Source organism: Myxine glutinosa, chromosome 11 (genome assembly GCF_964187855.1).
Source record: "Myxine glutinosa chromosome 11, kmMyxGlut1.1, whole genome shotgun sequence".
Lineage (NCBI taxonomy): Eukaryota > Metazoa > Chordata > Myxini > Myxiniformes > Myxinidae > Myxine > Myxine glutinosa.
This window is the reverse complement of record NC_136271.1, coordinates 122,278,264-122,306,153: the sequence shown is the minus strand read 5'-3', so window position 1 is coordinate 122,306,153 and position 27,890 is coordinate 122,278,264. Positions and strand designations below refer to the sequence as shown.

Below are 27,890 nucleotides of genomic sequence, written 5' to 3'. Positions count from 1 at the left end.
TCTCTTATCTCCCCCCATCCAAAACCTTGATCTCTTCTACCCCCATTAATTCACCCCAAATCCACTTTTTTTTTGGAAATACCGACCTTTCTTTCCTGGAAGTTCTAGCAGTGTCCATGTGTTTTATACCTTAACCCCACCTTCCCATGCTTCCTCCCCACAAGCCCTCTCCCTCCCACAGATCTTCCGTTGTCCCTGTTCTCTGCTGTTGTACTTGTGTGCTTCCCTCTCTCTCCCCATCTTGTCTCCCGCTCCCTTTATTGTATGTTTTATGTGTCCGTTTTTTTTTTTGTGTGATTGATGTTAGCTCTTACACGAGCCTCGATCTTGTATACAAAACAAAATGTGAAACACCATCAAGGTGCATGTCGTCATTTCAAGTGAAATGGACAGGTATTCTGCCTTGCTTTTTAGTCCCCGTTGGACTTGGTCCGAAACGGGGGCTTATGGATTTGGTCTCGTGTGTCTGCAACCATTTCTCAGAGATGTATGGACTGATTTTGTTCATAATTGGAAAAAAGACAATGCATGACGGTATACATATGCACATCATTTTGTTTCACGATGCGATCAAAGATAGTGGGCAGCCATTTTAGTTGTAAAAAAAAAAAAAAAAAAAAAAAAAAATAACCCGATGGTGAACACGTCCTCAGCCATTTCTCGGACTTGCCGAGATAGACTAGGCTAAATTTCCAGAAATGCATCTAATACAAGTTATAGGGGCATTTCTGAGTAAAAGTTGGTAACAAGTGTTTTTAACCTATTTTGGGGGTGCTGATCATGAAAAAATAGGATACCAAGCTGAATTTTTGGTATTTGATGCTCAAATCTGGAAAAAACTAAATGGCCGCCAAAATATTTAACTTTTAGCCGCTGAACTCAGAATCACACAGGAAGACATTTCAACAAGTACACTTTACGTGAAACAAGATGAATATTTCCGGGCAATCAAATTTGTATATACTATTTTAGCAGAAATCGATGTTTCGGCCATTTTCCAAGATGGCCGCCATCAAATCTTATATTGACGATATCTCCAGTTCTAGTGAACATAGAATCATTATTTTGATGTCTAGCCCCAGGTTATCGAGGTCAAGGAAGCATATGAGCGCACTATTATTAGTGTTGGACCAAAGCTATATACTGAAACAGGACACATTCAAGGTGGTTGCTCACAAAATAGCTCTAAATATCGGCTAACTGCAGCTAAAATGATATCTACAGACACTTACACATGGACCCTTGTGCCACACAGCTCATATAATAAACAACACGATTACAAGGCAATACAACTTTACTTTTGATCTTCATTGATTAATACGATTACATGCAGTGAACAATCACATATGAACGTTTAACTATATACAGGTAGCACAGTCATGACGTCTTTTACGATATGCAGGCTCGACGGTAAGTTGAATAATGTCGTTAACACATTACACATTGTCATTAAAGCAACCGTCCTGGTCAGTTTCTTGCCGACATACACATGCAGCTGTGCAGCCAAGTTTTGCTTTACGGCAGCTACAGCGCATGGTACGACACCGTGACCTGCAACTGCAAGAAACAAGTTCAAGACACGACTCAGGAATTGGATGGAGTGTCATCAGCACTGGTTGCAAATTGGTAGCGACCCTTTTCCATCCCAACTCCGTGACATTCGGCAGGTTCGGAAGTGGGCAGTGTGCCTCCTTCCATATCAGAGATTGGTAATGCACACGCTGGATGTGGAATTTGAGAGCATCGCTCGTGGGTGGCATCGCTTCTGGTTTGCAGGCCTTCTCAAACATGACCCGACGAACGCTATCTGTTGTCTCCAGATTGTTCATCCCGTAGATTTTGCAGACAAATATTTCTGTCGATTTTGACACTTCAGGGGTCAAATTCCCTACTCCCAAACCTACAAGAAGGTGGTGATACTCAAGGAAGACTTTCCATGCTGAACGTTTCGTGTGTCCACAGATGTGCGATGTCGTGTCCGATCCCGTAAGAGCGTGAAATGGCAGAAGTGATTGGACTGAATTTGATGGCAAGTTGTGATATAATGGACCTATGGGTATGTACTTTCTCTTCTGGGCAGTACCAGCCATCATCCATAGATTTCTGCAACTGACACGCGGAAAATGTGCCACCAACAACAGCATGACATCAGTGTCTCTCGCACATACAACTACAGTGTCCAGCCGACTATCTATGACATGTAGAATTATGCGTGTGTCCGCTTCTTCGTGTGTTGCTTTTAGTGGAGTGAGGTCAGTATTGCCACGTGATGACCTGATTTCACGCTCATCGTCAAACCCCCCTGCAACCACAATCTCTGTATCACCAGGAGCATGTGCCAGAAGTTCTTCCGAGAGGAAGCGAGCAAGGGCTGCCTTGTTTTCTGGAAGGGCAATGAAGTTTATCCAGGAGTTAGGCAGTGGCACCTCCCGTCCTTCTACAATACGACGTATTGGACGACTTGTCTTTGTTCGTTTGGTTCTTGTTCCTGCTTTGATCGACTCATCTCGGTATCTGTCAAATACAACGTCTATGCGAAGATATTGCATTCCTGACTGGAAGATTGATCTTGTGAAAACGTCTGCCAAGTCTCCAAATGTCTTGGCAGCAACCGGTTTCCCAATGGCCACGACTCGAGCCTGTCCATCTATAACAAGACAAGCTGATTTCCCGTGCAGATCGAGCGTAGCAGGACATGGAACATCTGCTGTCAACATATCAGCCAGCAACGATTTGTTTCCTGTCCTTAAATTGCCATTGAGCTCTGCCAGCGAGACTGGTACTCGAAGAAGTTCGTGGTTCAACACGTTGTCCAAGTTGATCGTGCGGCCAGATGCATATGCCGTTACCAAACGTTGGAGGAAGTTTTGATCAGCTTTCAGAACAGTGCGTTTGTTCTTTTCGGCACTGTGTTGTACTACCTTATAAAGATCGTCGAATGTTGGAGCATTGTTCTTCTTGATGGTGTCATACAATGAGTGCTGAGGCACTGAGGTTTCTGCGTCTCCAACAAGTCTATCCTCCACAAATTCATCCAGTTGTTTCTGACCCATGACTCGTGCGTTCAGTAGCGATGTTTGGATTTCTTCGCTAGCAACGTCTTTTGTTGCAATGTTTTGCAGCGCAGCGTGATGCGTATCAGGTGCAAACACATGGAAGCGTTCCAATATGCTGAGCAGAATGTTCTCGTCTGCATTGTCATGTTGTTGTCTTGCTGGTTTCGATTCGTTATGGCTGAGCAAGTCTTTTGGATATATCTGCAACATTTCACGCGTATCTGCTGCAATATGTGCTCTCAGGTTGTAAGACAATGCCCATCTGTTCAAGGCTGTATTGGTTTTGGTGATACCAACGATTCCTCCGGCCCTTTTACCAGTTCCATTCAACCACTCTTGTGCCTGGTCGGGATCAACCTGATTGAACTTACGCGCCGACCGTTTGACCACAAAATTTCCTTTTTTGAATTCTTCGAGAACTGACTCTGGTAGGTTTCTCATTTCAGCCAAGTAGACAGGACCCCAGCGTCCATAGTTTACATGGTCATACCTGAGACAGAAAGGTAGCATGCAGGTGAATGAATGGATGTGAAGGTCCCAAAGTCCATCTCGTTGGGCTCTTGTGAACATAAGTAGAATTGCTACCATTTCCAGGTATCCCCACCAGAAAGAGAAGTTGACATTGTCCTCCTTTCTGCGTTCCAGGAAATCTGACATCAATGATGAAAACGTTGGGTTTGTCAGCAAGGTGACAAGGATCTCAACAGCTGCCAGGTCGGATGCAGCCTTGGATATTTGAATATGCAGTTGCTCGTCGGCTTCTTTCACATAGTCTAGTAGATTGGGTCCTAATAGTCGCCATAGGGCCTGGCATGTAATTTTGTGTGCTCGCATGGCTTTGTTGAACTTTTTGCCAGCCAATGCTGCTTCAATGGTGTTCTGTCCCATTAGACCAGCTTCAACCCAGGCCTCTGCCAATCCAGATCCGTGCATGTGTTCTCCAATAACTTTTAAAAAGTTCATTGAAATGTGTAGCCCTCCTAGACGTGGAATGAGTCTCTTCTTGTACTCCGGATTGCACCACTTCAACTCCATGAGCTTGCAATAAAGTGCTTGATCCACACTCAGTACCGTGTATTCTTGTCCGAAGCGAGATGAAACTTCCAAACATCGCTCCACGACTGTTTTGAGTGTATCAAACTCGTGCGCTGGTGCCAGGATTATGGCCATATAGCCAACTGTAGTTTGTGGAGGATCATTTTGTGTCAGGGACTCATTGAATACTGTCCAACTGGTTTCCGTTGTTGAGTTGAGTCGCATGAAATTGAACGCTAAATCCACCGATTGGGCCCTTGCTGCACAATCAGTGTCCTTGGACGGTTGATGATACCAAGTTTTTTCCACTTGGCCACTGAAAGATGGTTCGGCCCTGACGGCAGGCATAGTTGCAGCATTTAAGGTGTCCATGACCTCTGGGACATGCAGCATTCGGTCTTTAGAAAGAACCATGCTGTCCCACTTCACGTCTGCGGATGGTCCTCTCTGCCACGCTGCCAGCTGAGTGGCATGGAAGGTTTCTTTTCCGTCCAATGTCTCATCCAGTATGTCGATATTGTCAGCAGTGTAGAACAGAAAGCGGTCAGGAACTAGATTAGGTGGTATGACGGCACCGGTGTTTGGATTCATAGACTTAATTGTGGACTTGGCTAAGGTTGTGTCCAACTGCAACACTTGATGGTAACTGAGGGTGTGTCCTGCCTTATGGAACATTTCCACCAACTCCTTAGATCGTGTAGTTTGGTGCAGGGTGCTGCCGAGCCCTATATGTTTCGGCGTCAGTTTACTGCCTCCGCTCACTCCATATACCATGTCCTGAGCACTGCTGAGGACTTGTTGTTCTAGTTTCGTATCATCTTCTTTGGCAACGCATGGTTCTATTTCAAGCTGACACGGACCACCATATAAGAGCTTGAGGAACATGTAGACAGTCTCTGGTACGCAACTTAGTGCGTTTCCGATGCTCACTTCAAATCCCACGTGGCCAGGCTTATCAAGCAAATCTCCTCGAAGTTTTAGGGCAACATGCACCAGCGACAGGAAGATGTCCTCTTCAGGCCCGAACCTAGGCATTGTTAGTTGTTCGTCTGCTTCATCCGTCAGTCCAGATACAGCATTGCCGGTATACTTAGATGGTACCAACAACGTTTCTCTCTGAGATGTCCCACCATCAGGTCGAACAAAGAGGATGGTATCACCTACTCGAGATTGCAGTTTTTCCCTGAATGTTGTCCGACGACTTACAAAGGACTTCGGAATAACTGTGTTAGCTTCCTCTGAAAGATTTACATACCGATCCCAGACGTCACTTAGCCTCAGCACATGACCCTTTTGGGCTGCATACATAAGTTCTGAAGAAAGCCATATCAAAGGTAAGTCTTGACTGGTGTGAAAATCTTCTTTGACTTTGGATGTACTTCTTTTGAACGAACTTAAGCAAGGAAGGTGATATTTACCTTCCGCTGCGATGAGGTCACTAACGCCTGCCAAACTGAAGCATAGCTTGTGATGTAATTTAGATGCCTCTAAAATATCTTTGCTGACATTGAATGTCATAACTGAACTTAATCGTTGTTTTGACGTACGATCCTGACAAAACATGCACAGCGTCCAGTCAACTGGCTTGACAGAGCTCCGACGTATGACACGACCTTGGGTAGACCCAACAACTGAGCTGCATGTTGGTACATTTTCTCGGTCCTGATGATGATCTTCCAGTCTTTCTAGGCGAAGAAGTTTATTTTTATCGGTGAATTGGACATAACAGTTTTTGTGCCATACGATTGAGGTGGTATTCGAACCCAACGCCAGATCCAGACGCTCAATTATATTGCGGTTTTTTGGGTCGCGTAATTTCTTTCTGGTTTCGTAAGCCTTAGCGAGTGTGGCTAGACCTTGATTGCTGGCAGATCGCAAATCCCCATCTGTTTGGCATAAAATGCATAAGGCGAAGTCAATCGATGATGGTCGTTTCAGAGTAGCAACAGGATCCATCTTGATTTAGTCTGAAAATAAAAGAAAGAGAGGTTGCATGTCACCGTCCCGGTAAATAAACCGTCCTTAACTAGACATGATAACAACCTTAACTAGAAAATACAGTTGACAGTGATCTGAAAGCAATGTAATGCCAATCAAGGTAAAACGGCAATAAAAGCCAATATGGTGTATGAAACATCTTCCATTGAAAGCCTGCAATTCAGCTTGGTATCCTATCTTTTCGTGGTCAGCACGCTCACATACAGCTAATAAGCATAGATACCAAGTGCTACTATGACATTCCTATTTTTAAAAGAAAATTAGAAATGTCAATATCACGTATACTTTTTTTGACGGCCATTTTGTTTTTTGGCTGATTTAAGCCCTAAATATGTAATATTCAGCTTGGTATTATTTTTTATCGTGATCAGCACCCTCATATACAGCTAATAAGCATGGATACCAAGTATTACTACGACATTCCACTTTTCTGAAGAAAAAAAACAAATATCGCATAAACTTTTTTGGCGGCCATTTTGTTTTTTGCTGATTTAGGCCCTAAATATGCACATTTCAGCTTGGTATCCGTTTTTTTCGTGATCAGCACCCTCATATCCACCTAAAACGCCCGGATACCAACTTTTACTCAGAAATGCCTCTGCCAAAAAAAAATCAGAAATTTAGCCTAGTCTAAGAGGGTTTGCCAATTTTGCCAATTGCCAATTTTGTTCAAACTTGGCAGAACTACATGATGGCATGTGTGGGATCTGATGGTTGCTTTATCAATCCTTTTCTCATTAGTTTGTTGAACAGGCTGAGAATGCATATCTCATTCTCTGTGGTCTTTTTCTCTTGCATTTGTTGTTCTGACCACAAAGCTGGTCTGTTTCTGTCTGCTTATCTGAAGATTTTAAAACACATTGTGGGGTTTTCAGGAGAACAGGCCGCCCCGTGTTGGAATCTGACCTTCAAGATTGTATGCGTGCTTGGAGGGAAACACTTGCAATATTCTTATCTGCACTGCGCTGGACATTGCCTGCTTGTATATAAATGAAGCTCACTGGGAATTGTATTTGAGAAAGGAACCGGCCAGATTCGTGCCCTCCTATTTTCCCGCATGTGCAATGGCTCCGTAATAAAAACGGCTCATATTCTCAAAGCGTTTGTCCTAAGTTATTCTCAGACGAGCGGACATCGAGCCCCGTCACATGCATACATGTGCACCTCAATTTATTTTGCGATCATCAAATATGGCCGACTGGAAGACTGGCGGCCATTTTAGTTCTAAAAAAAACCTGATATTGAACATGTCCTCAGCCTTCGCTCAGACATGCATTTACCGATCTTGTTCAAACTTTGCACACAGATAATGACTGATGGCTTACACATGCATGTCATTTATTTTCGAGATCAGATCCAAGATGGCTGACTGGCAGTCATTTTGTTACTAAAATGTGTCCCCATTCACTTCTTGGACATGCAAGGACCGATTTTCTTCTAACTTGGCACAAAGACAATACAAGAGTATACATATATGCAGAAGATTTTGTTTTGCCGTCTGACCAAAGATGGCCGCCTGACAGCCTTTAACTCCAACAACAAACAACAACAGGCATTTTAAGGCTATTTTCCCTGCTAGAGCGGCCATTTTCCCTGCATTCACTTTTAACTCCTTACAGCAAAATATCTCAAACTAAGGTGGGGGATATGACATTTTATGTCTTTTTCATTATTAAAATGTAATGTTAATGATAATTATAAGAAAACTTGGTTATAAGTTGAGACTTTGATGATCTTGAACATGACCACAATGATTGATCCCCACCTTATATGCCACCACATAATCTATCATTTTAATCTTTTTTAATTTTGAAATTTAATCTCTTCACACTTTCATCATAACTTGTGCAGTGTGCTCGGGGGACAAGGAACGGAGGAAGCATCAGGACATGGAAGGATGTCTGATCATATGGATAACATTGTGGATATTCGTGAACACGACGTCCCTTATCAAATGCGGGTCGCCATCGACCTCAAGCTGAATGTGGTGAGTGTTTCATGTCAGCAGCTATATATTTATGGTTGTTGTGCTATTCCACTGTGATTCTGCCATTTGGGAACAGGCGCAAGGCTGGTTTGCGTGCAGTGGATTGATTTGGTTCAGCAACCTCTCAGGTGAGAAAGGGAGAAAATGGATTTTGTTCTTCTTCATGTTCATTATTAGCTTGAGCTGGTTACAATACAACAGGCATTTTAAGGCCATTTTCCCTGCAAGAGCGGGGGTAGGAAGAAGAAAATTGAAGAACATTATCAGCTTGCATCTGGGTGGTGTAATTAATTACCAGCCTCGGTGGTGCAATGACCAGCCTCGGTGGTGTAATGACCAGCCTCGGTGGTGTAATGACCAGCCTCGGTGGTGTCATGACCAGCCTCGGTGGTGTAATGACCAGCCTGGGTGGTGTGATGACCAGCCTCGGTGGTGTAATGACCAGCCTCGGTGGTGTCATGACCAGCCTCGGTGGTGCAATGACCAGCCTCGGTGGTGCAATGACCCCAGCCTCGGTGGTGTAATGACCAGCCTCGGTGGTGTCATGACCAGCCTCGGTGGTGTCATGACCAGCCTCGGTGGTGTGATGACCAGCCTCGGTGGTGTCATGACCAGCCTCGGTGGTGCAATGACCAGCCTCGGTGGTGCAATGACCCCAGCCTCGGTGGTGTAATGACCAGCCTCGGTGGTGTCATGACCAGCCTCGGTGGTGTCATGACCAGCCTCGGTGGTGTGATGACCAGCCTCGGTGGTGTGATGACCAGTCTGGGTGGTGTGATGACCAGCCTTGGTGGTGTAATGACCAGCCTCGGTGGTGTCATGACCAGCCTCGGTGGTGTCATGACCAGCCTCGGTGGTGTAATGACCAGCCTCGGTGGTGTCATGACCAGCCTCGGTGGTGTAATGACCAGCCTCGGTGGTGTCATGACCAGCCTCGGTGGTGTCATGACCAGCCTCGGTGGTGTCATGACCAGCCTGGGTGGTGTGATGACCAGTCTCGGTGGTGTAATGACCAGCCTGGGTGGTGTAATGACCAGCCTCGGTGGTGTAATGACCAGCCTGGATGGTGTAATGACCAGCCTCGGTGGTGTAATGACCAGCCTGGGTGGTGTGATGACCAGCCTCGGTGGTGTGATGACCAGCCTCGGTGGTGTAATGACCAGCCTCGGTGGTGTAATGACCAGCCTCGGTGGTGTAATGACATATACATATATATTCCTATTTGAAATGTTCAGAAACAGCACAATGTGGGTTTATTTTATAAAGCCTCCACATCTTGCAAAGGGAAAGGTGTATTGCTGTTGTAGGATATGTTTCTACAATTGGGTCCCCCAATTTAAATGATACAAAATAGTTTATTCGACCCTTAGGAGTGCTAAACCACCATTTTAAGCTCAACTGGATTTTAGTCTGGTGCGTTTATGTCTTATGTGATCGAGCAGTGTCCATGGGTCAGTCAGTCAGTGAGTCTATAACACTTCAGTCATTATCGCTTGAAACAACACCGGATTTTGGTGAAACTCAGCCACAAGCTTCATATCTGATGCCTAATGAAGGTGCTTTGACCGCATCAAAATCTGCACTCATTGAAGGGGTCTACAGGGTGGGGTGGGGGGTGTTTGACCCCCCCAAAATAAGTATGTGTTTTCTTCTCTGAAACTACACACACAATTTCAATGAAACTTAATCACAACATGACGTACCAATATTTGTTCACGACATTAAAAATATTAGGGTCTGGGGGGGCTTGTGGAGGTTTTGAGTCACTTGCTCCTGATCCAGGTGAGCTTCAGGACCCGTGGTTCTATTTTTAAAATTTCATTCGTCATTTTTTGTGGATGTTTGCAGGCACATTGGTATAACGTACGGGTCCGCGGTGGTTCCAATCCTCCAGAAATATCTCCAAGGCCTGACCTAGTTGAACGGCCGGTAAGTGCGTCTGTTCGTTCCGTTGGAACTTGTTGCTCTTGTTGGGTCGACTCGTTGATGCTATTTTTTTTCTTCTGCTTTGCGTGTATCGTTGATCTTGCAAAATCTGGCCCAGGCAGCTAGCTTGTCGGCTGCATTACTTTAAAACGGGAGGAAGTTTGAAGTGTCGTCTGAAACGCCTGCTCTTATAGGCGTTTTGGTGTTTGTTATTTTAAATCCATATGTTTTGCACTTGGGATGACCTGCTTGATGTTCCTTTGAAAAACAGCTTGATCGTAGATGCAACATTTTGGCTTTTGTAGCTTTACACAGTTTTCTAGTTACATCACATTCTTCCAGTGATCGGACCTCTGAGCCGTTAACTCTTAGGCACACAGACTCAACCCGAGCTATCCTGCCTTCCTAATATTCCGATTATATTTATGTATTTTATTGGTCCTTCAGGGGGTGAGATATTTTCTTTTCTCATTTTGTGCCCTGCCAGGATCCAGTTATATTTGCCTATGACATAGAGACCACCAAGCTTCCTCTGAAGTTTCCAGATGCTGAGATTGATCAGATCATGATGATATCTTACATGATTGATGGACAGGTACTCCCGGCGTATTTTGTTAGTACATACCGGTATCATGACACTTTCAGTTCTTTGTGAATTTTTAATCATTCCAGATGTTTCAGTTTAGGTTCTTGCATGTTCCTCACTTCTTGTCTGGACATGTCTGATTTATAATAATAATAATAATTCATTTATTTTGTATAGCGCTTTTCATGAAGCCCAAAGGCGCTTTGACAGAGTGCAAAACATAATGCATAACAAAACATGAAAACAACAATTGCAAAAAGACAAGAATCAATAGGGAAATATTTAAAGCAAAAGGAGGGAGAAGGAGAAGAGATAGTCAGGGGTTAAATGCTGTGGGTTGAATGTTGAATGCAGTGCTGAACAGGTGTGTCTTGAGTTATGTTTTGAATGTGGTGAGTGAGGAGGAGTCTCTGATGGTGTGAGGTAGTGAGTTCCAGAGGGTGGGAGCAGCGATGGAGAAGGCCCTGTCCCCCTAGGATCTGAATTTGGTCCGGATGGGGGGGGGTCAGGAGGTTGGTACCAGCAGAGCGGAGGTTGCGGGTGGGAGTGTGTCTGGAGAGGAGGTCAGCCAGGTAGGATGGGGCCAGGTTATGGAGGGCTTTGTAGGTCAAGAGGAGGATTTTGTACTGGATTCTCTGGGAGATGGGGAGCCAGTGAAGCTTGTAAAGGACGGGGGTGATGTGGTCACGGGTCTGGGAATGGGTGAGTAGACGGGCAGCGGAGTTCTGAATGTATTGGAGTTTATTGGTGATTGTTGAGGGTGAACCATAGAGGAGGCTATTGCAGTAGTCCAGACGGGAGGTGATGAAGGCGTGGATGAGGGTTTCTGCAGCCGTGGAGGAGAGGGATGAGCGGAGACGGGCGATGTTTTTCAGGTGAAAGAAGGCTGTCTTTGTGATCTGTTTAGTGTATTTGTCGAAGGAGAGGGTTTGGTCAAAGATGACGCCAAGATTCCGGATGAGAGGGGAGGTGGATACTGGGATACCGTCGATGTTGAGGGCAAAGTTATGGGTGGATTTTGTGAGCGTTTTTGGGCCAATGATGATTATTTCAGATTTATCACAGTTAAGTTTGAGGAAGTTGATTTGAAGCCAGGATTTTATTTCAGAGATGCAGTTTGTCAGGATAGAGTGGGTGTCGGTGGAGACGGACTTGGTGGAGATGAAAAGCTGGATGTCATCGGCGAAGCAGTGGAATTGGAGACCATGACGGCGGATTAAGTGACCGAGGGGGGACAGGTAAAGGATGAAGAGGAGGGGGCCAAGAACTGAACCTTGGGGGACACCTTGGGGGAGGGGAGCAGTGGGGGATTTGCAGTTATTGATGGAGATGAACTGGCGTCTGTCAGAGAGGTATGATTTAATCCAAGAGAGGGCAGTGCCGGTAACGTTAAAGGTGGATTCAAGTCGGGTGAGGAGGATGGTGTGATCGATGGTGTCAAAGGCAGCGCTGAGGTCGAGGAGGACGAGAATGTTGAGGTTGCCAGCGTCAGAGGAGAGGAGAAGGTCGTTGGTGATTTTGAGGAGAGCAGTTTCAGTACTGTGGTTGGAGCGGAATCCGGATTGGAATGTTTCATACAGGTTATTGGCAGAGAGGTGATGTTTGAGTTGAGTGGCTACAGCGCGTTCCAAAACTTTCGACAGAAAGGGTAGGTTGGAGATGGGTCTGAAGTTGTTTAGGGTGTCAGGGTTTAGACCAGGTTTTTTTAGAATGGGGGTAACAGCAGCAATTTTGACGGATGGTGGGATGATGCCTGTAGACAGGGAGGAGTTTATTGTTGCAATGATAAGTGGAGAGAGAGCAGGGAGGGAGGCCTTGACAAAGCTGGAGGGGATGGGGTCAAGAGTGCAGGTGGCAGTTTTCATTCCTATGAGGAGTTCAGAGAGGTCAGTAGGGGAGACAGGGGAGAATTGAGACAGGGGAAGGCAGGATAAGGGGGGGCAGGTGGTTGGAGGGGGAGCAGGTGCGGTGGTGGTTAAGCTGTTGTAGATGTTGTCAATTTTGCGTTGGAAGAAAGAAAGGAAGGAGATGCAGTTGTCTACTGTGAATGACTGGGTGGTGGTGTCCAGGGGGCGGAGGAGTTTGTTTATTGTCGAGAAGAGTGCTTTTGGGTTTCCGGAGCCAGAGTGGATAATTTGAGAGTAGTAGGCGGAGCGGGCGTGGGAGAGGGCATCTTTGTCGTGTTGTAGGTGGTCCTTGTAGGCTTGGGAGTGAACTGTGAGACCTGTTTTATTGCGGAGTCTTTCAAGTTGGCGAGCACGAGTTTTCATCAGGCGGAGTTCAGGGGTAAACCAGGGAGCAGAATGGGTGAAAGAAACTGTTTTGGTTTTTACATGCGCAAGCTGGTCAAGGCAGGAGGAGAGAGTGTGGTTGTAGTAGTCAGTGAGGTCGGAAGGGGTGTGGAGGTCAATGAAGGGAGAAGTGGACATTTTTTCAGAGAGGGTGGATGAGAATGAGGTAGGTGAAAGAGCGTTTAGCTTACGGAAGTTGATAGTGCGATAATGTCTTGGTGTTGTGGTGGGGATGTTGATGGTCATAGTGATGGCTAAGTGGTCAGAGAGGGTGAGGTCGGAGCCAGAGAGATGGTGCAAAATTAATCCAGTGGAGCAGACAAGGTCCAAAATGTGACCACGGATATGCGTAGGAAAGTTGACATGTTGAGTGAGGTTAAAGCAGGTGAGTAAATCAGTGAAGTCAGTGGTTATTGTGGAGTCAGTGGAGTCCATGTGGATATTGAAATCACCAAGGAGGAGGATTGAGGGGGAGAGGGAACATAGCTGGGTCAGAAAGTAGGAGAAGTCAGACAGGAATAATGGGTGTGGTTTGGGAGGGCGGTAGACGACAGCCATGACTGACTGCGTGCGACCAGAGAGTTTAAAAGCCAGGTGTTCAAAGGATGAGGATGAGGCAATGGGGATGAGGCTGGTCCTGATGTCTTGACGGTGGATAACGTCAATTCCACCACCTCGGCCCTCCGAGCGTGGTTTATTGACGTAGGAATATCCATTGGGTGTGGTGAGGTTGAGCGTGTAGTAGTCCAGTGGTTGTTGCCAGGTTTCGGTGAGACAGAGAAAGTCCAGTTTGTTATCCAGGATGTAGTCGTTGAGGATGAGGCATTTGTTGTTGAGGGACCGGGTGTTGAACAGGGTGAGCTTGATGTTGTTTTGAACAGCGGGGATGAATTCAGGTGATTTAGCCAGGGTTCGCAGGCAGGAGGTGCGATTTTGTGCGTTGCCGTGACGAGGTGCGCTGGGACGATGAGTGGGAGTGCGCTGAGCAGACCAGAGGACGGGGATGGAGTGACCTGATTGTACATATACAAACTTATGACCGGAGCCACGGTGAATGTACCTGGGTCGTCGGAGGAGTCCATTTGATTTGATGGCAGAGATGCATGATGGGGTGGAGCGGGTATTGAGCAGAAGGAGCCTTGCGGCGGAGTACCGCAGAGCTATGCCAGGCAGGAGCGGAGAGGCGAGCACGAGGCCAAGGTTGAGGAGGTGAAACAATGGTCCCAACGCACGGCAGCAGGCCCAAGGAAACGAAGGAGCCAGGTAGGTGAAGCCAGGAGCAGATTCGGGACCAAGCAGAGGGCAAACAGGAGCAAAGAGACGATCACGAGGCCAAGGTTGATCACGGCAAAGTGGGAAATGCAGCGGCAATCAACCGCCGCCGCTACAAATCAAGATCACGGCGGGAAAAACCGCCGCCACACCGCTGCGAAGGACACAACCCACGAGAGCGTGCCCGAGGAAACAGCGAGCAGGCGAAGGAGCCGGGTAGGCGAAGCAGGGAGCAGAGCCGGGACTATGCGGAGGGCAGACTCAATGGCCAAAAAATCCGCACGACCACCAAAAAAGCAAGCCACAGACAGTGGCCCAGTCGAAGAAGCGGCGAGCATGTGATGCCTGCGTCCTCTTCAGACCGGACCGGAAGCGGAAGCTTTGCCCCAGTTTATCACTCATTTCGCCTACCACTTGCACCCAAATTTGATGGCCAACATAATCGATCAGTGTTGTCGTCTGATATCATATGCACTTCTCTGGCCCCTTGGTTTGCCTGGTTTTCCAGGGATTTCTCATCACCAACCGTGAGATAGTCTCCGAAGACATTGAAGACTTTGAATACACTCCGAAACCGGAGTACGAGGGCCCTTTTTCCATCTTTAATGAAGCTGATGAGGTGAGAAATTGGACTAAGGGTTTAATGTGACGTCAGTTTTTCATGCATGAGATTCCGTGGAGGTTTCTTACCTTACAATAGCTCATGAAATTGTTCTTGGGCTGTGAACGTACATTACCAAACGAAGCTGCTTTGTCCCCCTCGTCCCCAGCCATTCTACTTTTTTCCAAATAATTTTCTTTCTTTGATCGTTTGGTTCTTACATTTGCAGCTTAAAATTTATTAACAAAATAACCCGAAACTTTTGCACTCACTTTAGCTTCAATTTGTTATCTCCGCCAGCAAAGGTGGATGGAGGTTATGTTTTCACCCCTGTCTGTCTGTCTGTTTGTTACTTGCTGGAATAGATTCTGGCAAGTATGTTGGTTGGTTGGTTTGTCTGTTTGTGTGCAGTACTACATCTACATCGTTGCACATAGCATCGCCATACTTTACACACATATTTGCCTTGCCCTGGAATAAACTGTGCCCAATTTTTAACTCTCTAGGTCCAAGGTCAAGCTCAAGGTCACCCAAAACGATGGTCATCCAATCATTTGCCCCTCCCAATTGAAGCCCCGCCCTTAGGGCGGGTACCGTTGCTCGTCGTATATAATGGCGATACAACAATTTTTACGGCTTTGCTTTGAAGAACTGGAATGAAGGGGGAGGAGCGTGTTAATATGTCTGGTTGAAGGCTTTGGGTGGTGAGAGTGAGGGGGGCTTGAAGCCAGATTTTAATCTTGCAGCCGCCATGTTGGTGCTCGCCGTCACTGCGATGCGAAGCGAAAGACGCCTCAGAGCTGTCACATTCACAATCGCTATGTCGTATGTACTCCCGATACGTGTTTCCTTCATTGTAAAAACTACCAAGTCAACAGTTAAAAGGATTTTGAGCCGATAGGTGTTACGGCCTTGGCAAGATCGATGGAGACAGCGATCTGTTAGCTTATACACCGCCCAAATAGCTATGTGGAATTCTCTCATGTAGAAGTTAAACCCACGTTGTTTGAACTTTGGCAGAGGTCATTATTTACTTTTAATGATCCAAAATGGCCGATTTTTAAAAAGGTACATTCCGTCAAGTCCTCGGTCTCTGACCGATTTTTCATTTGTTTGTCTGTCTGTTTGTGAACAAGATATCTCAAAAAATTGTGGATGGATTCGGACGAAATTTGGCAGCGATATGGCGTATGTGACAAGGACGAAATGATTAGATTTTGGTGAAGACCCGGATTCGGATCCAGCTACTCAAATTTTTAAAGTGATTCTTCACCATTGGGAGATCGGTTCAAAAACGATACATAGCAGGATATCTAAAAAAGTTGTGGATGGATTTGGACGAAACTATGTGGACCGATTGTGTATGTGACAAGGACTATTCAATTCGATTTTGGTGAAGATCTGAATAGGGATTCGGATATGAGAATTATTTGATTTTTAAAAAGTGATTCTTCACCATTAAGTGATAGGACTAAAACCAACATACAGCAGGATATGTCAAAAAGTTATGGACGGATTAGGACGAAACTTGGTGTGTGTGTGTGACAAGGAAGAATCGATTCAATTTTGGTGAAGATCCAGATCTGGATCTGGCTCGTAGAATTTTAAAAGTGATTCTTCACCATTGGGAGAAAGGGCCAAAACCGATACATAGCAGGATATCTCAAAAAGTTATGGACGGATGATTTTGATTAAATGTGAATCTGTATTGTGATTTTTTGATTTACTCGAGGATACAAAACGTAAACTGTTCACCTGGTGGGGGTATGCTCTCTACTGAGTTAATTCTTGTTTTTAGCCGCGTCGTAGACGCTGCTCATAGAGTGCCCTCTGCTGTTGTTGTTGTTGTTGTTGTTGTTCTTCTTCTTCTTCTTCTTCTTGCAGAGAAGACAAAACCTCAAAGCTCCACCCATTCTGGGAACCATAGCTCCACCCATTCTGGGAGAGGCTTCATATAAACAAATATCCACCATTTTATTAACTCGCATAGCTTTGAGGCCTGTTTTGTAGGCCCGTGGTGTCTTCCTCTCTCACACAGTTTTATTTCAAATCAAATTCGATATATCATTTCATTTTTCACAGTCGCTAACATAGTTTTAGACTCAGTTGAAAAAAAACGGGAAGAAAATCCGATGAAAGTTGCCCTTTATAGAACGAAATGAATTCTCAAAGGCCTGTAACTTCAAGTCCATTGAGATTTTTTTTTTTTTATCGCGGCATGGTCAGTCATACACCGCCCGAAATAAGAGACGGGAAAATGCCGAGATATATATATTTTGTTTAAATCGCGGCATGGTCAGTCATACACCGCCCGAAATAACAGACAGGAAAATGCCGAGATCTATTAAAAATTCGTCCATTTGATGACAATCGTCACGATGAAATATTTAATTTATACGTCGTCACAATAATGTGGAGAGAGGAGCATAGCTTCGTTCACGTGTCGCCACACACGGGAAATTGCCGAGATTTTTTTTTTTTAAATCGCGGCATGGTCAGTCATACACCGCCTGAAATAACAGACAGGAAAATGCCGAGATCTATTAAAAATTCGTCGCCACACACGGGAAATTGCCGAGATATATTTTCACTTTGCACAAAAATAACATCATGTAATCGAATCAATAGGAATGTCCTGTGCCTATAACATCGACGTTATAGGCACAGCTGCATCTAGGCATTGTATAACATCGACGCGGCTTTTGTTTTAATTAAAACTTTTTGTACTTGTTCTTTTCAGATAGCATCCTGATGTTTTTACATATTTTGATGCCTTGCCGCATGTTGACTTTACTGCTATGTCCGTGATGTTTCTCGCCACAGGCAAGTTTGTTGCAGAGATTTTTTGAGCACATCAGAGAGACCAAGCCAAACATATTTGTGACTTACAATGGAGACGGTTTTGATTGGCAAGTGTTCTTTCACTACCTTAGCATTCTCCTTTGGTGCAGTAACTCTCCGTTATTAGTCCCCTACCGGTGTATACCGGATGGGACTATAGCTTTGCACTCCGTCCCTCCGTCTGTCGGTCTGTCCGTCTGTCAGTCCGTCACGCAAAGAACAGTTTTCCGGACTTTTTTTTCTAAACTCTTAATGCTAATGATTTCAAACTTGGTACATGGTTTCCTCATGATAAGTTACAGATCAAGTTCGAACTTCACGACGTTTCGATCATTTTTGACAAAGTTATGGCACTTTGAACTTAATTTCCCCAACAGTTTTTCGGACTATAATTTGGAGTGCGGTAAGTCAAAGCTGTTAATATTCCTTGTGTACAATATGCTGTAATCGTGGACTGTTCTTTAAAATGCTTTCCTGGAATAAGCATCAAGTCAAAAACGTTTTCACTGAATTTTGTTTCCATTAACACAATTCTTCATATCAGGCAAGAATACATTGAATTCACATAGTTTACCAATAAATCAACACTACACCTAGGGAGGTTGGAGTGTCACTTTACCATATGCTTCTGTGCGTATGAATTGCATGAATACTTCTTTTAATATGTATCTGATACTCTGCCCTCTTAGCAGTATATACAGTACGTGTCAGAAGTAACCTAGCTTCCACGGTCCGCGGACAACCCGGTCAGGATAACCCGGTCTCACATCATCCGTGCCCACATTCAACTGTGCATAAATTTGCATCTTTAATGAGGTTCATCTGTCACACTTTGGTTTCCGTGCGATAACTCCACCAAATATTGGCTGATTTCAACAAAATTTTGTACACACATGTGTCTCAGCATAACTCAGATCAAGTTTGAAAACCAGCATGAACCGTGCATAAATTTGCATATTTTTTGAGATCCGTCTGTTCAGTGTGCCGTTCGCAGGTGGGGGTCAATTAGAAAATTTTCTCATCCTGTATATACCGTGCTAGCCATGACACCTTTGTTATACAGTATAGAAGATTATTAGTCCACTACCGGTGTACACCAGAGGGGACTATAGGTTTGCACTCCGTTTCTCCGTCTGTCAGTCCGTCACGCAAAGAACAGTTTTCCGGACTTTTTTTCTAAACTCTTAATGCTCATGATTTCAAACTTGGTACATGGTTTCCTCATGATAAGTTACAGATCAAGTTCGAACTTCACGACGTTTCGATCATTTTTGACAAAGTTATGGCACTTTGAACGTTGGTAATTTCCCCAACAGTTTTCCGGACGACAGACTGCCGGTAGGGGACATGTATTGCAGCGCAATACTCAGAGTGCTTGTTCAGTCATGGTAAATGGCAAGATATTTGATGCATTAAAATTTTTAAATATATATACTGTATATATATATATATATATGTATATATATATATATGTATATAAATATATATAAACCACCTTTAGAGGCCATTTTTCCCCGCAAAGCGGGGGTTGGCCTTTTTCGGGGACCGTGGTTGTTGTTGTTTTTTTTTAGGTCCCCTTTTTGAAGCAATGTTTTACGGCCGAATGCCCTTCCTGCCGCCAACCCTTTTTGTCGCCTTTTACGACAAGCAGGGAATTACCAGTGAACTGGTACTCAATTAGCCGACCTCCGAACGATGACAGGCTGAGTCAACCCCCCTGGTGTTAATTCAGCGATCGACCGGGATTCGAACCCAGGATCCTAGGATCCTAAGCTGACACCCTAGCCGCTAGCCCATACACAGACTTGGCATTTAATATGGAATTTTTTTTTTTTCTTGACGGGTTTACTTTCTGAACTCAGTATATCAATCTGGTGAGTTTCTTTTACACTTTGGTTATTTATTTGTTAAAAGAACCATGTCACTGATTGTCTGTCGCAGCAAGAAGTCAACAACAGGATTATATCACAGGTGGCGTGGCAAAATGTACGGACAGGTGCATTTGATGATTGGCTTCACAGTCGGGTATACAAGGGTTGTTGCGTTCTGTATTAGTGGAAAACAACTGCTGCACGTCTCCAAAAGTTATTGCCGCTTCCTCTGGAGATGGTCCGTCAACTCGACAATGCTGTTTGTCATGGAGTGGTGGCTTTACGAAATTACGGCATGAAACAGCGTGCTATTGCTCGGCAGTATGGCATCACTCAAGGTCAGGTGTCAAAGATCCTGAAACGAAATGCTCAGAGGGGTGTCCCTACTCCAATACCGAGGCCAGGACGTCCCGGCAGAACCACAAGGAGGGATGATCGCCAGCTGCACCGGTTAGTCCGCAATGGCCGTACCAAGTCAGCTAATCGGCTTAGGGCTGAGTGGCAGCAACTGACAAATGTGCCTGTATCCAGAAGGCTAGTCAACCAACGACTGGTTCAAGCAGGCTATCGTGCCAGGCGTCCCCTGAGAAAGTCACGCCTGACCAGACAACACCGCCACCGCTGATTGCAGTGGGCCAGAGAGCACCGTCAATGGCAGCCAGGACACTGGAATCACGTGATCTTCAGTGACGAGTCTAGATTTCTGGTTTATCGTCAAGATGGCCGCGTCCGAGTGCGCAGACAAGTGCATGAAGCCTACAACAAAGATTGTATAGTGCCAAGAGTCCAAGCTGGAGGTGGTGGGGTGACCGTTTGGGCTGATTTTCATGCAGGGACAAAACTGACCTGGTTGTTCTGAATGGAAACCTGAACCAGTTCAAGTACAGGGCCATTCTGGAAGAAACATTGCTTCCATTTGCTCGTGCCGCCTTTCGAGGAAACTTTGTCTTCCAAGATGACAATGCACGGCCTCATTGTCCTCGCATGATCCAACACTTTCTTGCTGACCGTGGTGTAGAGCATATGGAGTGGCCTGCCATGTCCCCGGATATGAATCCGACAGAGAACTTGTGGGCAGAATTAACGCGTCAAATCGACCACTTGGACCAGCAGCCGACCTCTGTGCGTGAATTGCAGCAGGCTATTGTCACTGCATGGCAAGCGATTCCTGTCCAAACCTTGGCAAATCTCGTGAACAGCATGCCTCAACGTGTACGTGCTCTCCTGAATGCTCGTGGGGGTTACACGAAGTACTGAACTGTAATTTTACTGTCCGTAATCCCAGTCGTGATTTAACTTTTGTTTTTGTTAAAAAAAAATTTGGCTAATGTGCAAAATAAAGAGATACTTCTGGAAAACGTATAGAAGTTTAACACAGTACTGTCCATGAATTGAGTTCGATATCAGTTTGCATCACTTTCAAGGATCAATTTATTTGTTTCGAAATGTCAAATGTGGTTTTTGTTTCTTTTAAAGGTCACATTAACAAAATCTAGAATAATTTCAACATAATTCCAATGAACTTTTGGTTCTAAATCATCTTTAAAAGTAAGTTCACCCCCACAAAAAAAATATTTCATATTAAATGCCATGTCTGTATATACGTATATATATATACACAAAGAATTAAGTTAAGCACCCCTACACAACGAATTAAGGTAAGCACCCCCTAATATATATTCTTTGTGTATATGTATACATTGGCATATATTCTAAGGTATGTGAGATCAAATAATGATTGGTATGACATTAGCAATTATCCATTGATGAAATGCAGATGAGTGCACTCATCTGTGACGCCCATCGCTCGTGCAGCACGTGTTATCATCCACGTGGTCGTGATTTTCTGTAAATGCACTATCATCACGGGTTATTGCAAGTCACGCCTGAGCTCGTGTGGGGGTTACATGGTCATTTTCTCGTAATGGTGGCTCGTAGACGGTTGTCGGACGGAGAACGATGGCGGATAATAGGCATGATCGAGTCCGGAATGTCCAGAAAAGCTGTAGCTCGAACGTTTGGTTACCACCATTCGGTGATCAGTCGGTTGGTGCAGAAACACCAGGAAACGGATGCGGTGAAGGACCGCCCAAGGTCTGGAAGACCTCGCGTGACAACAGTCCGCCAAGATAGAGCGCTTTTGAGACTGGTGCGACGATATCCCTTCGCCTCGAGCCATTTCCTGAAGGACAACTGGCTGCCCAACAGAAGGCTATGTCACCGTACCGTGAGGAACCGCCTGAAATCGGCCGGTTTAAGGTCAAGACGAGTGATCAAGCGTCCAAGGCTACTCGAACGACATCAGAGGGAGCGTTTGGCATGGTGCCTAGCGCGACGTGGATGGAACATCCGGTCTTGGAGGCGAGTTCATTGGTCGGATGAAAGCCGGTTCTTGCTGTACGTGACAGATGGGCGTGTTCGGGTGTGGCGCCACAAAAACACCGCGTATGCACCTAAAAACATTCAACCAACGGTACCCTTTGGTGGTGGCTCGATTATGGTCTGGGGATGCTTCTCCCATGACTGTAAGTTGGACCTGATAACTGTGCGAGGTAACCTCAACGGAGAGCGATATGCCGAGGAAATCCTGAATACCACCGTAATCCCGCACTTCGATGACCACACCCTCGCCAGCAGACCCATCTTCATGGATGACAACGCCAGGCCTCACCGTGCGAGACACGTCCGAGCCTTGCTGGAGCAAGGCGCTGTGACAACCATCCCCTGGCCTGCGTACAGTCCTGACCTGAACCCCCTCGAGCACGTTTGGGACATGTTGGGACGACAAATTGCGAAGATGGTCCCTCCAATAGCCAATCTGGATGAATTGGAACGTGCATTACATCGGGAATGGAACAACCTGCCACAGCAACGCATACGACGGCTTACAGGGTCTATGAGACGTAGGGTTGAGTCAGTGATCCGATCACGTGGGTCCTACACACGTTATTGACGCAAAGATCGCTAGAGGTCTTCTCAGAACAATGACTGTACGTTAGAAAACATAAACGTCATCCACACTGTCCGTGATGGACCTATAGCTCCATACTTAAATTGAGGTGCAAATATGCCTAAAATTCCCAAAAAATTTCACCTTAAATTATTCAGAATAAAATATTGAAAACGGCATGATTGTTATGTTATTATGTGACCATAATATCACTTCTCCAGAAAATATAGCAATATCATGGGTATATTACACTGTTTTGACGACAACAAACTTGTAATGTGTGAGGTTGTAAAAAAACGGGGGGGGTGCTTAACTTAATTCTTTGTGTATAGTTGAGGCTCGTGAATGAGCTAGAACAGAGAACGGATCAGGATGCAACAGACGGAGAGGGGGAAACGCACAACAGCAGGGCTCATGGACAAAAGTGAGAGACCAAATTTGAAGATGAGGTTTGTGAGGATGAATGAGGACTAGGTGTGGACAAGATGGATGCAGAAGCAAACTGGATTGGCACTCGGTAGAGCATATACCTCTGCCAGGTTGAACAGTTCACGTTTTGTATCCCACTGGCAGTTCACGATCTGCATCTGGACCTTTCAACCATAACCAAAATCTGATCAGCTTGTTTTTGTCACCAACACAACTCATCCACCAAGTTTTGTCATAGCTCGTCCACAACTTTTTGAAATATGCTATATTGTGTATCATTTTTGGTCCAATCTCTCAATGGTGAAGAATCACTTTTGAAATTATGGAATCCGGATCTACTTTCTCAAAAACCCTCTCGAAGAAGTTCTGTCACTCACGCTTTTGGGTCTCACTATCTGCCATGATCTTTCCTGGGAAAAACACATTTCCAAGCTGTCCTCCAAAGCCAGTCGCCGACTGGGCATCCCCCGTCGTGCGAAGTCCTTCCTTGGCACACCTGAGCTCCTCACCACATACAAGGCTTTCATCCGCAGCTCAATGGAATACTGCTCTCCCTCTGGGCTGGTGCTCCTGCCTCACACCTAGCTCGGCTTCACGCTGTTGAAACCAAAGCTTTCAGAATCATTGGAATCTCCCGCGATGAAGCTGATTGTGAGGGCCTTTCACTCACTCACTGCAGGCAGGTAGGTGGTCTTTCTGTCTTCTACCGACTCCTATCCGGCTTAGTTCCCCCAGCTCTATCTGTGCTCTGTCCCCCAAATATTCCTGCAGGACGCACAAGATCTGCCAGCAACCCTCTTTTGATGAAACTGCCAAAATCAAGACTCTCTGCTCACCTTCACTCTTTCATTCTCTTTCCTTCTTTCCTTTCCTTTCCTTCACTCTTTCATCTTTCAATATGTGTGTTTTTATAATGTTCTCTGAAGCTTATTGGTGACCTACAAAATTGCATGTCGGATAAAGGTCACGAAGAGATACGATTGTACTTGTACCACAAATTGCAAGGTCATTAAAAGACGATGGACCAATCAAAGCAGTTTCTGCCATTTGAATTTGTGGCCCATGTATCGAGCAAGAAACATGTTGCAATTGAACAATAAACGGAGAAAAATTGAAGTTGATTTTCAGTTTCTTCCACACTTTTTTTTAATCCTTTGTCTGGCGTTTAATTTGTCCTTTTCTACATTTCAAACAGCACTTGTGGCACGTATCGATTCTAAGTGGACAGCGATCCCGCCCTCCCCTTCTGATTACCGCAGGCCATTTGTGGAGGCACGTGCTATCGTGCACGGACTCAGTCTGGAGACTGAGATTGGATTTACCAAAGACAACCAGGGAGACTATCGATCTACTCACAGCCTGCATATGGACTGCCTCAGGTTTGTATTGAGTGGTACAAGGATACACCAAGTCGCAGCTCGACTCATGCAAAGACAAGTTAAAGATTTGACTCGTCAAAATTTAATATTCTAATTAATTGTCAGAATCTCCAAATAAATCTACGTTATACTGTCGGACCCCGCTATACGTGGTTTCGCTATTCACGGGTTCCGCGTATTCGCGGGTGATAAAATGCGACCTGTTTCTGTATTTGCAGAAAAGTGTCCCACAAATTTGCGTTTTTTTTTTTTGCTATTCGCGGCCGTGTTCCGTGAGTTTGTGGTTTTTAAGAGGCGCAAATTTTTTTTTCACGAGCTTTACATACAGTATTTATAAGACCTTTTGAGGATGATCGTCAACATTCGCGGAATTTGCCTCGCCATTCACGAATTTTTGCCTTGCCATTCGTGGATTTTGCCTCGCCATTCGTGGATTTTGCCTCACCATTCGTTGATTTTGCCTCTCCATTTGCGGATTTTGCCTCTATTTGTGGTTTGGTCCTCTCCATTCGCAGATTTTCGTGACTCGGGAATCTATCCCCCCTTTTTCCATTGAAACAATGCCACGCTATTCGCGGGTTTCGCTATTCGCGTATTTTCCAGGAACGTAACCCCCACGAATAGTGGGGTCCGAGAGTACAAATAAATATCCCTAAAAACATGTTTTAATCTCCTAAAACAAAAACTTTTCTTAGGTGGGTGAAGCGAGACAGCTACCTCCCTGTCGGCAGCCACAACCTCAAGGCCGCCGCGAAAGCCAAGCTTGGCTACGATCCAGTGGAGCTGGATCCAGAAGAAATGTGTCGCATGGCAGCGGAACAGCCGCAGGTTTGGGGGCTTTTGAGGGTTTAATATCGGTGGTAGTTACTGCAGCCAAAGTCTGGTGCTCGTTTGTGGGTTTGAGGAAGTTAGCATGTGAAAAAGTTCCTCCAAGTTAATTAGGATACATTTTTTTTCAACATAACCCACAAAATGTCACTGGTTTCTTGGTATATCTGACGTTTATCGTGTAATTTGCATACTTTTACCTCTCCAGATCTTAGCCACGTACTCCGTGTCAGATGCTGTAGCCACGTTCTACATGTACCAGAAGTACGTGCATCCGTACATTTTTGCCCTGTGTACCATCATCCCGATGGAACCCGATAACGTGAGCTTCGCACAATCGCGTCAATTAAGTTTCCGTTTTGAGACCATGTTGCCGTGACCGTTCCTCGTCGTGACCGACTAATTCGTCGCCACCTGCGACAGGTTCTGCGGAAAGGCTCTGGTACGTTGTGCGAGGCTCTGCTCATGGTTCAAGCATTCCAAGCGAACGTGATCTTTCCTAATAAGCAGGAGAGTGTTCTAGGCAAGCTCACTACAGATGGGCACTTGCTGGACACTGAGACGTACGTCGGTGGTCATGTGGAAGCCCTGGAAGTTGGAGTCTTTAGGAGCGACCTGCCTTGTCGTTTCAGAATGGTCAGGTTTGGAAAATCCTTGGATTTGTGTATTTGGAGCTTTTTGGTGCTGTCGTTAATGTTTGCTCTTGATTTTGCTCTTGTTATTGAACAGGTGTACATTATTTGTTAATCTACTTAATTACCCAACTTGATTGTCGAACCTGTTTAGATTGGTGTCTTACCTTGTACAGGTGCTCTGTAGTTTTGTTTCTTTTTGATGTCTAGAAATGTAAAGTTTGTATGTATCCTTTATGCTTTGTCCTCCACGTCTGCACACAGAATCCCTCTGCGTTTGGTTATCTGATCGGTAAAGTGAGGCAGACAGTGCAGCATGCAATGGAGGAGGAAGAGAAAATCCCTTTGGATGAGGTTATTAACTTTGATGAGGCAAGTGTCGATTGTCGTTGGCCATTAGAAGTCACCCCCCGGTCCCCTCCCTAATGTCTGTTGTCTTGTGCCCCTCTTTCCATTTTTACCTCTGCCACCGTAGGTGGATTGAGGTTACGTTTTCACCCCTTTCTGTCTGTCTGTTTGTTTATTTGTCTGTGAACAAGATATCTCAAAAAGGTTGTGGACGGATTCGGATGAAATTTGGCAGAGATGTAGCGAATGTGACAAGGACGAAATGATTAGATTTTGGTGAAGATCCGGATTCGGATCCGGCTAGTAGAATTTTCGAAGTGATTCTTCACCATTGGGAGAGAGAGACAAAAACGATACATAGCAGGATATCTCAAAAAGTTGTGGACAGATTTGGACGAAACTTTGTGGAGACGTAGTGTATGGGACAAGGACGAAACGATTTGATTTTGGTGAAGATCTGAATACAACAACAACAACATGCATTTTAAGGCCATTTTCCCTGCTTAAGCGGGGGTTAGCCTTGCTGTCCCCATGACAATCTTCTCCATTTTGCCCTATTTTCTGCATCTCTCCTTGTTAACCCAGTTTCGGGAACTGAGTGGCGTGCTGACGAGGAGGGGAGTGTCATTGAAGCTGAAGGGAAAGGTGTATGCTGCATGTGTGAGAAGTGTTATGATTAATGGGAGTGAGACATGGGTAATGAACGTAGAGCAGCAACGAAGGCTGGAAAAGGTGGAAATTGAAAAGGTGGAAAAGGTGGAAAAGGTTTTGGGTCTCACTATCTGCCATGATCTTTCTTGGGAAAACCACATTTCCAAGCTGGCCTCCAAAGTCAGTCGCCGACTGGGCATCCTCCGTCGTGCGAAGTCCTTCCTAGGCACACCTGAGCTCCTCACCACATACAAGGCTTTCATCCGCAGCTCATTGGAATACTGTTCTCCCCTATGGGCTGGTGCTCCTGCCTCACACCTAGCTCGGCTTCACGCTGTTGAATCCAAAGCTTTCAGAATCATTGGAATCTCCCGCGATGAAGCTATCTCTGAGGGCCTTTCACTCACTCACCGCAGGCAGGTAGGTGGTCTTTCTGTCTTCTACCGACTCCTCTCCGGCCTTGCTCCCCGAGCTCTCTCTGTGCTCTGTCCCCCAAATATTCCTACAGGTCGCACAAGATCTGCCAGCAAGCCTCTGATGGTTAAACTGCCAAAATCTCGGCTCTCTGCTCACCTTCACTCCTTCATTCCTCTTTTCTCCCGCCTCTGGAACAAACTCCCACACTCCCTTCAATCCCACTCCTCCCTCCAGGTCTTTAAAACAGCTGTTCACCACCATCTCTTATCTTCCCCCATCCAAAACCTTGATCTTTTCTACCCCCACTAATTCACCCCAGATCCACCTTGTTTGTAATTCCAACTTCTTTCCTGGTAGTCCTGGCAGTGTCCATATGTTTAATGCCTCTCCCACCCCCTTTCCCATGCCTCCCCCCAAAGCCCTCTCCCTCCCACAGATCTCTCGATGTCTCCATGTCTCTCGGTTCCTGCTCTAAAATGTTGTGTTTGTGTCCTTCCCCCTCTCTCCCCATCTTGTCTACCGCTCCCGATGCTTTTTGTTTTATGTGTCCGTTTGTCGGTTATGTGTCGGTTTGTCGGTTTGTCTTTCTGTGTGATAAATGTTCGCTGCTTCACGAGCCTCGATCTTGTATACAAAAAAAAAAAAAAAAAAAAAATGCGAATGGTTCGGTGGATGTGTGTTGTATCGTTGAGAGAGAAAAAAAAATAAAAAAATGATGAATTGAGAGAGAGGAAGACAAATGATGAATTGCGAAAGATGATCGGAATAGAGCCTGTGATGGATGCTGTGAAG

General features: G+C 45.4%; 1 protein-coding gene across 1 annotated transcript in view; it reads left to right on the top strand.

Moving 5' to 3' along the window:
* The window catches only part of POLE (DNA polymerase epsilon, catalytic subunit), a 126,027-nt gene that overhangs the window by 23,931 nt on the left and 74,206 nt on the right, over window positions 1-27,890 (top strand). The window contains exons 7-16 of the mRNA XM_068131122.2: window positions 7,941-8,076; window positions 9,925-10,005; window positions 10,490-10,597; window positions 14,660-14,770; window positions 17,576-17,661; window positions 24,103-24,222; window positions 24,918-25,050; window positions 25,259-25,372; window positions 25,474-25,686; window positions 25,947-26,054. Of these exons, the coding sequence (XP_067987223.2) occupies window positions 7,941-8,076; window positions 9,925-10,005; window positions 10,490-10,597; window positions 14,660-14,770; window positions 17,576-17,661; window positions 24,103-24,222; window positions 24,918-25,050; window positions 25,259-25,372; window positions 25,474-25,686; window positions 25,947-26,054 (1,210 nt within the window). The remainder of the gene's footprint in view (window positions 1-7,940; window positions 8,077-9,924; window positions 10,006-10,489; window positions 10,598-14,659; window positions 14,771-17,575; window positions 17,662-24,102; window positions 24,223-24,917; window positions 25,051-25,258; window positions 25,373-25,473; window positions 25,687-25,946; window positions 26,055-27,890) is intronic.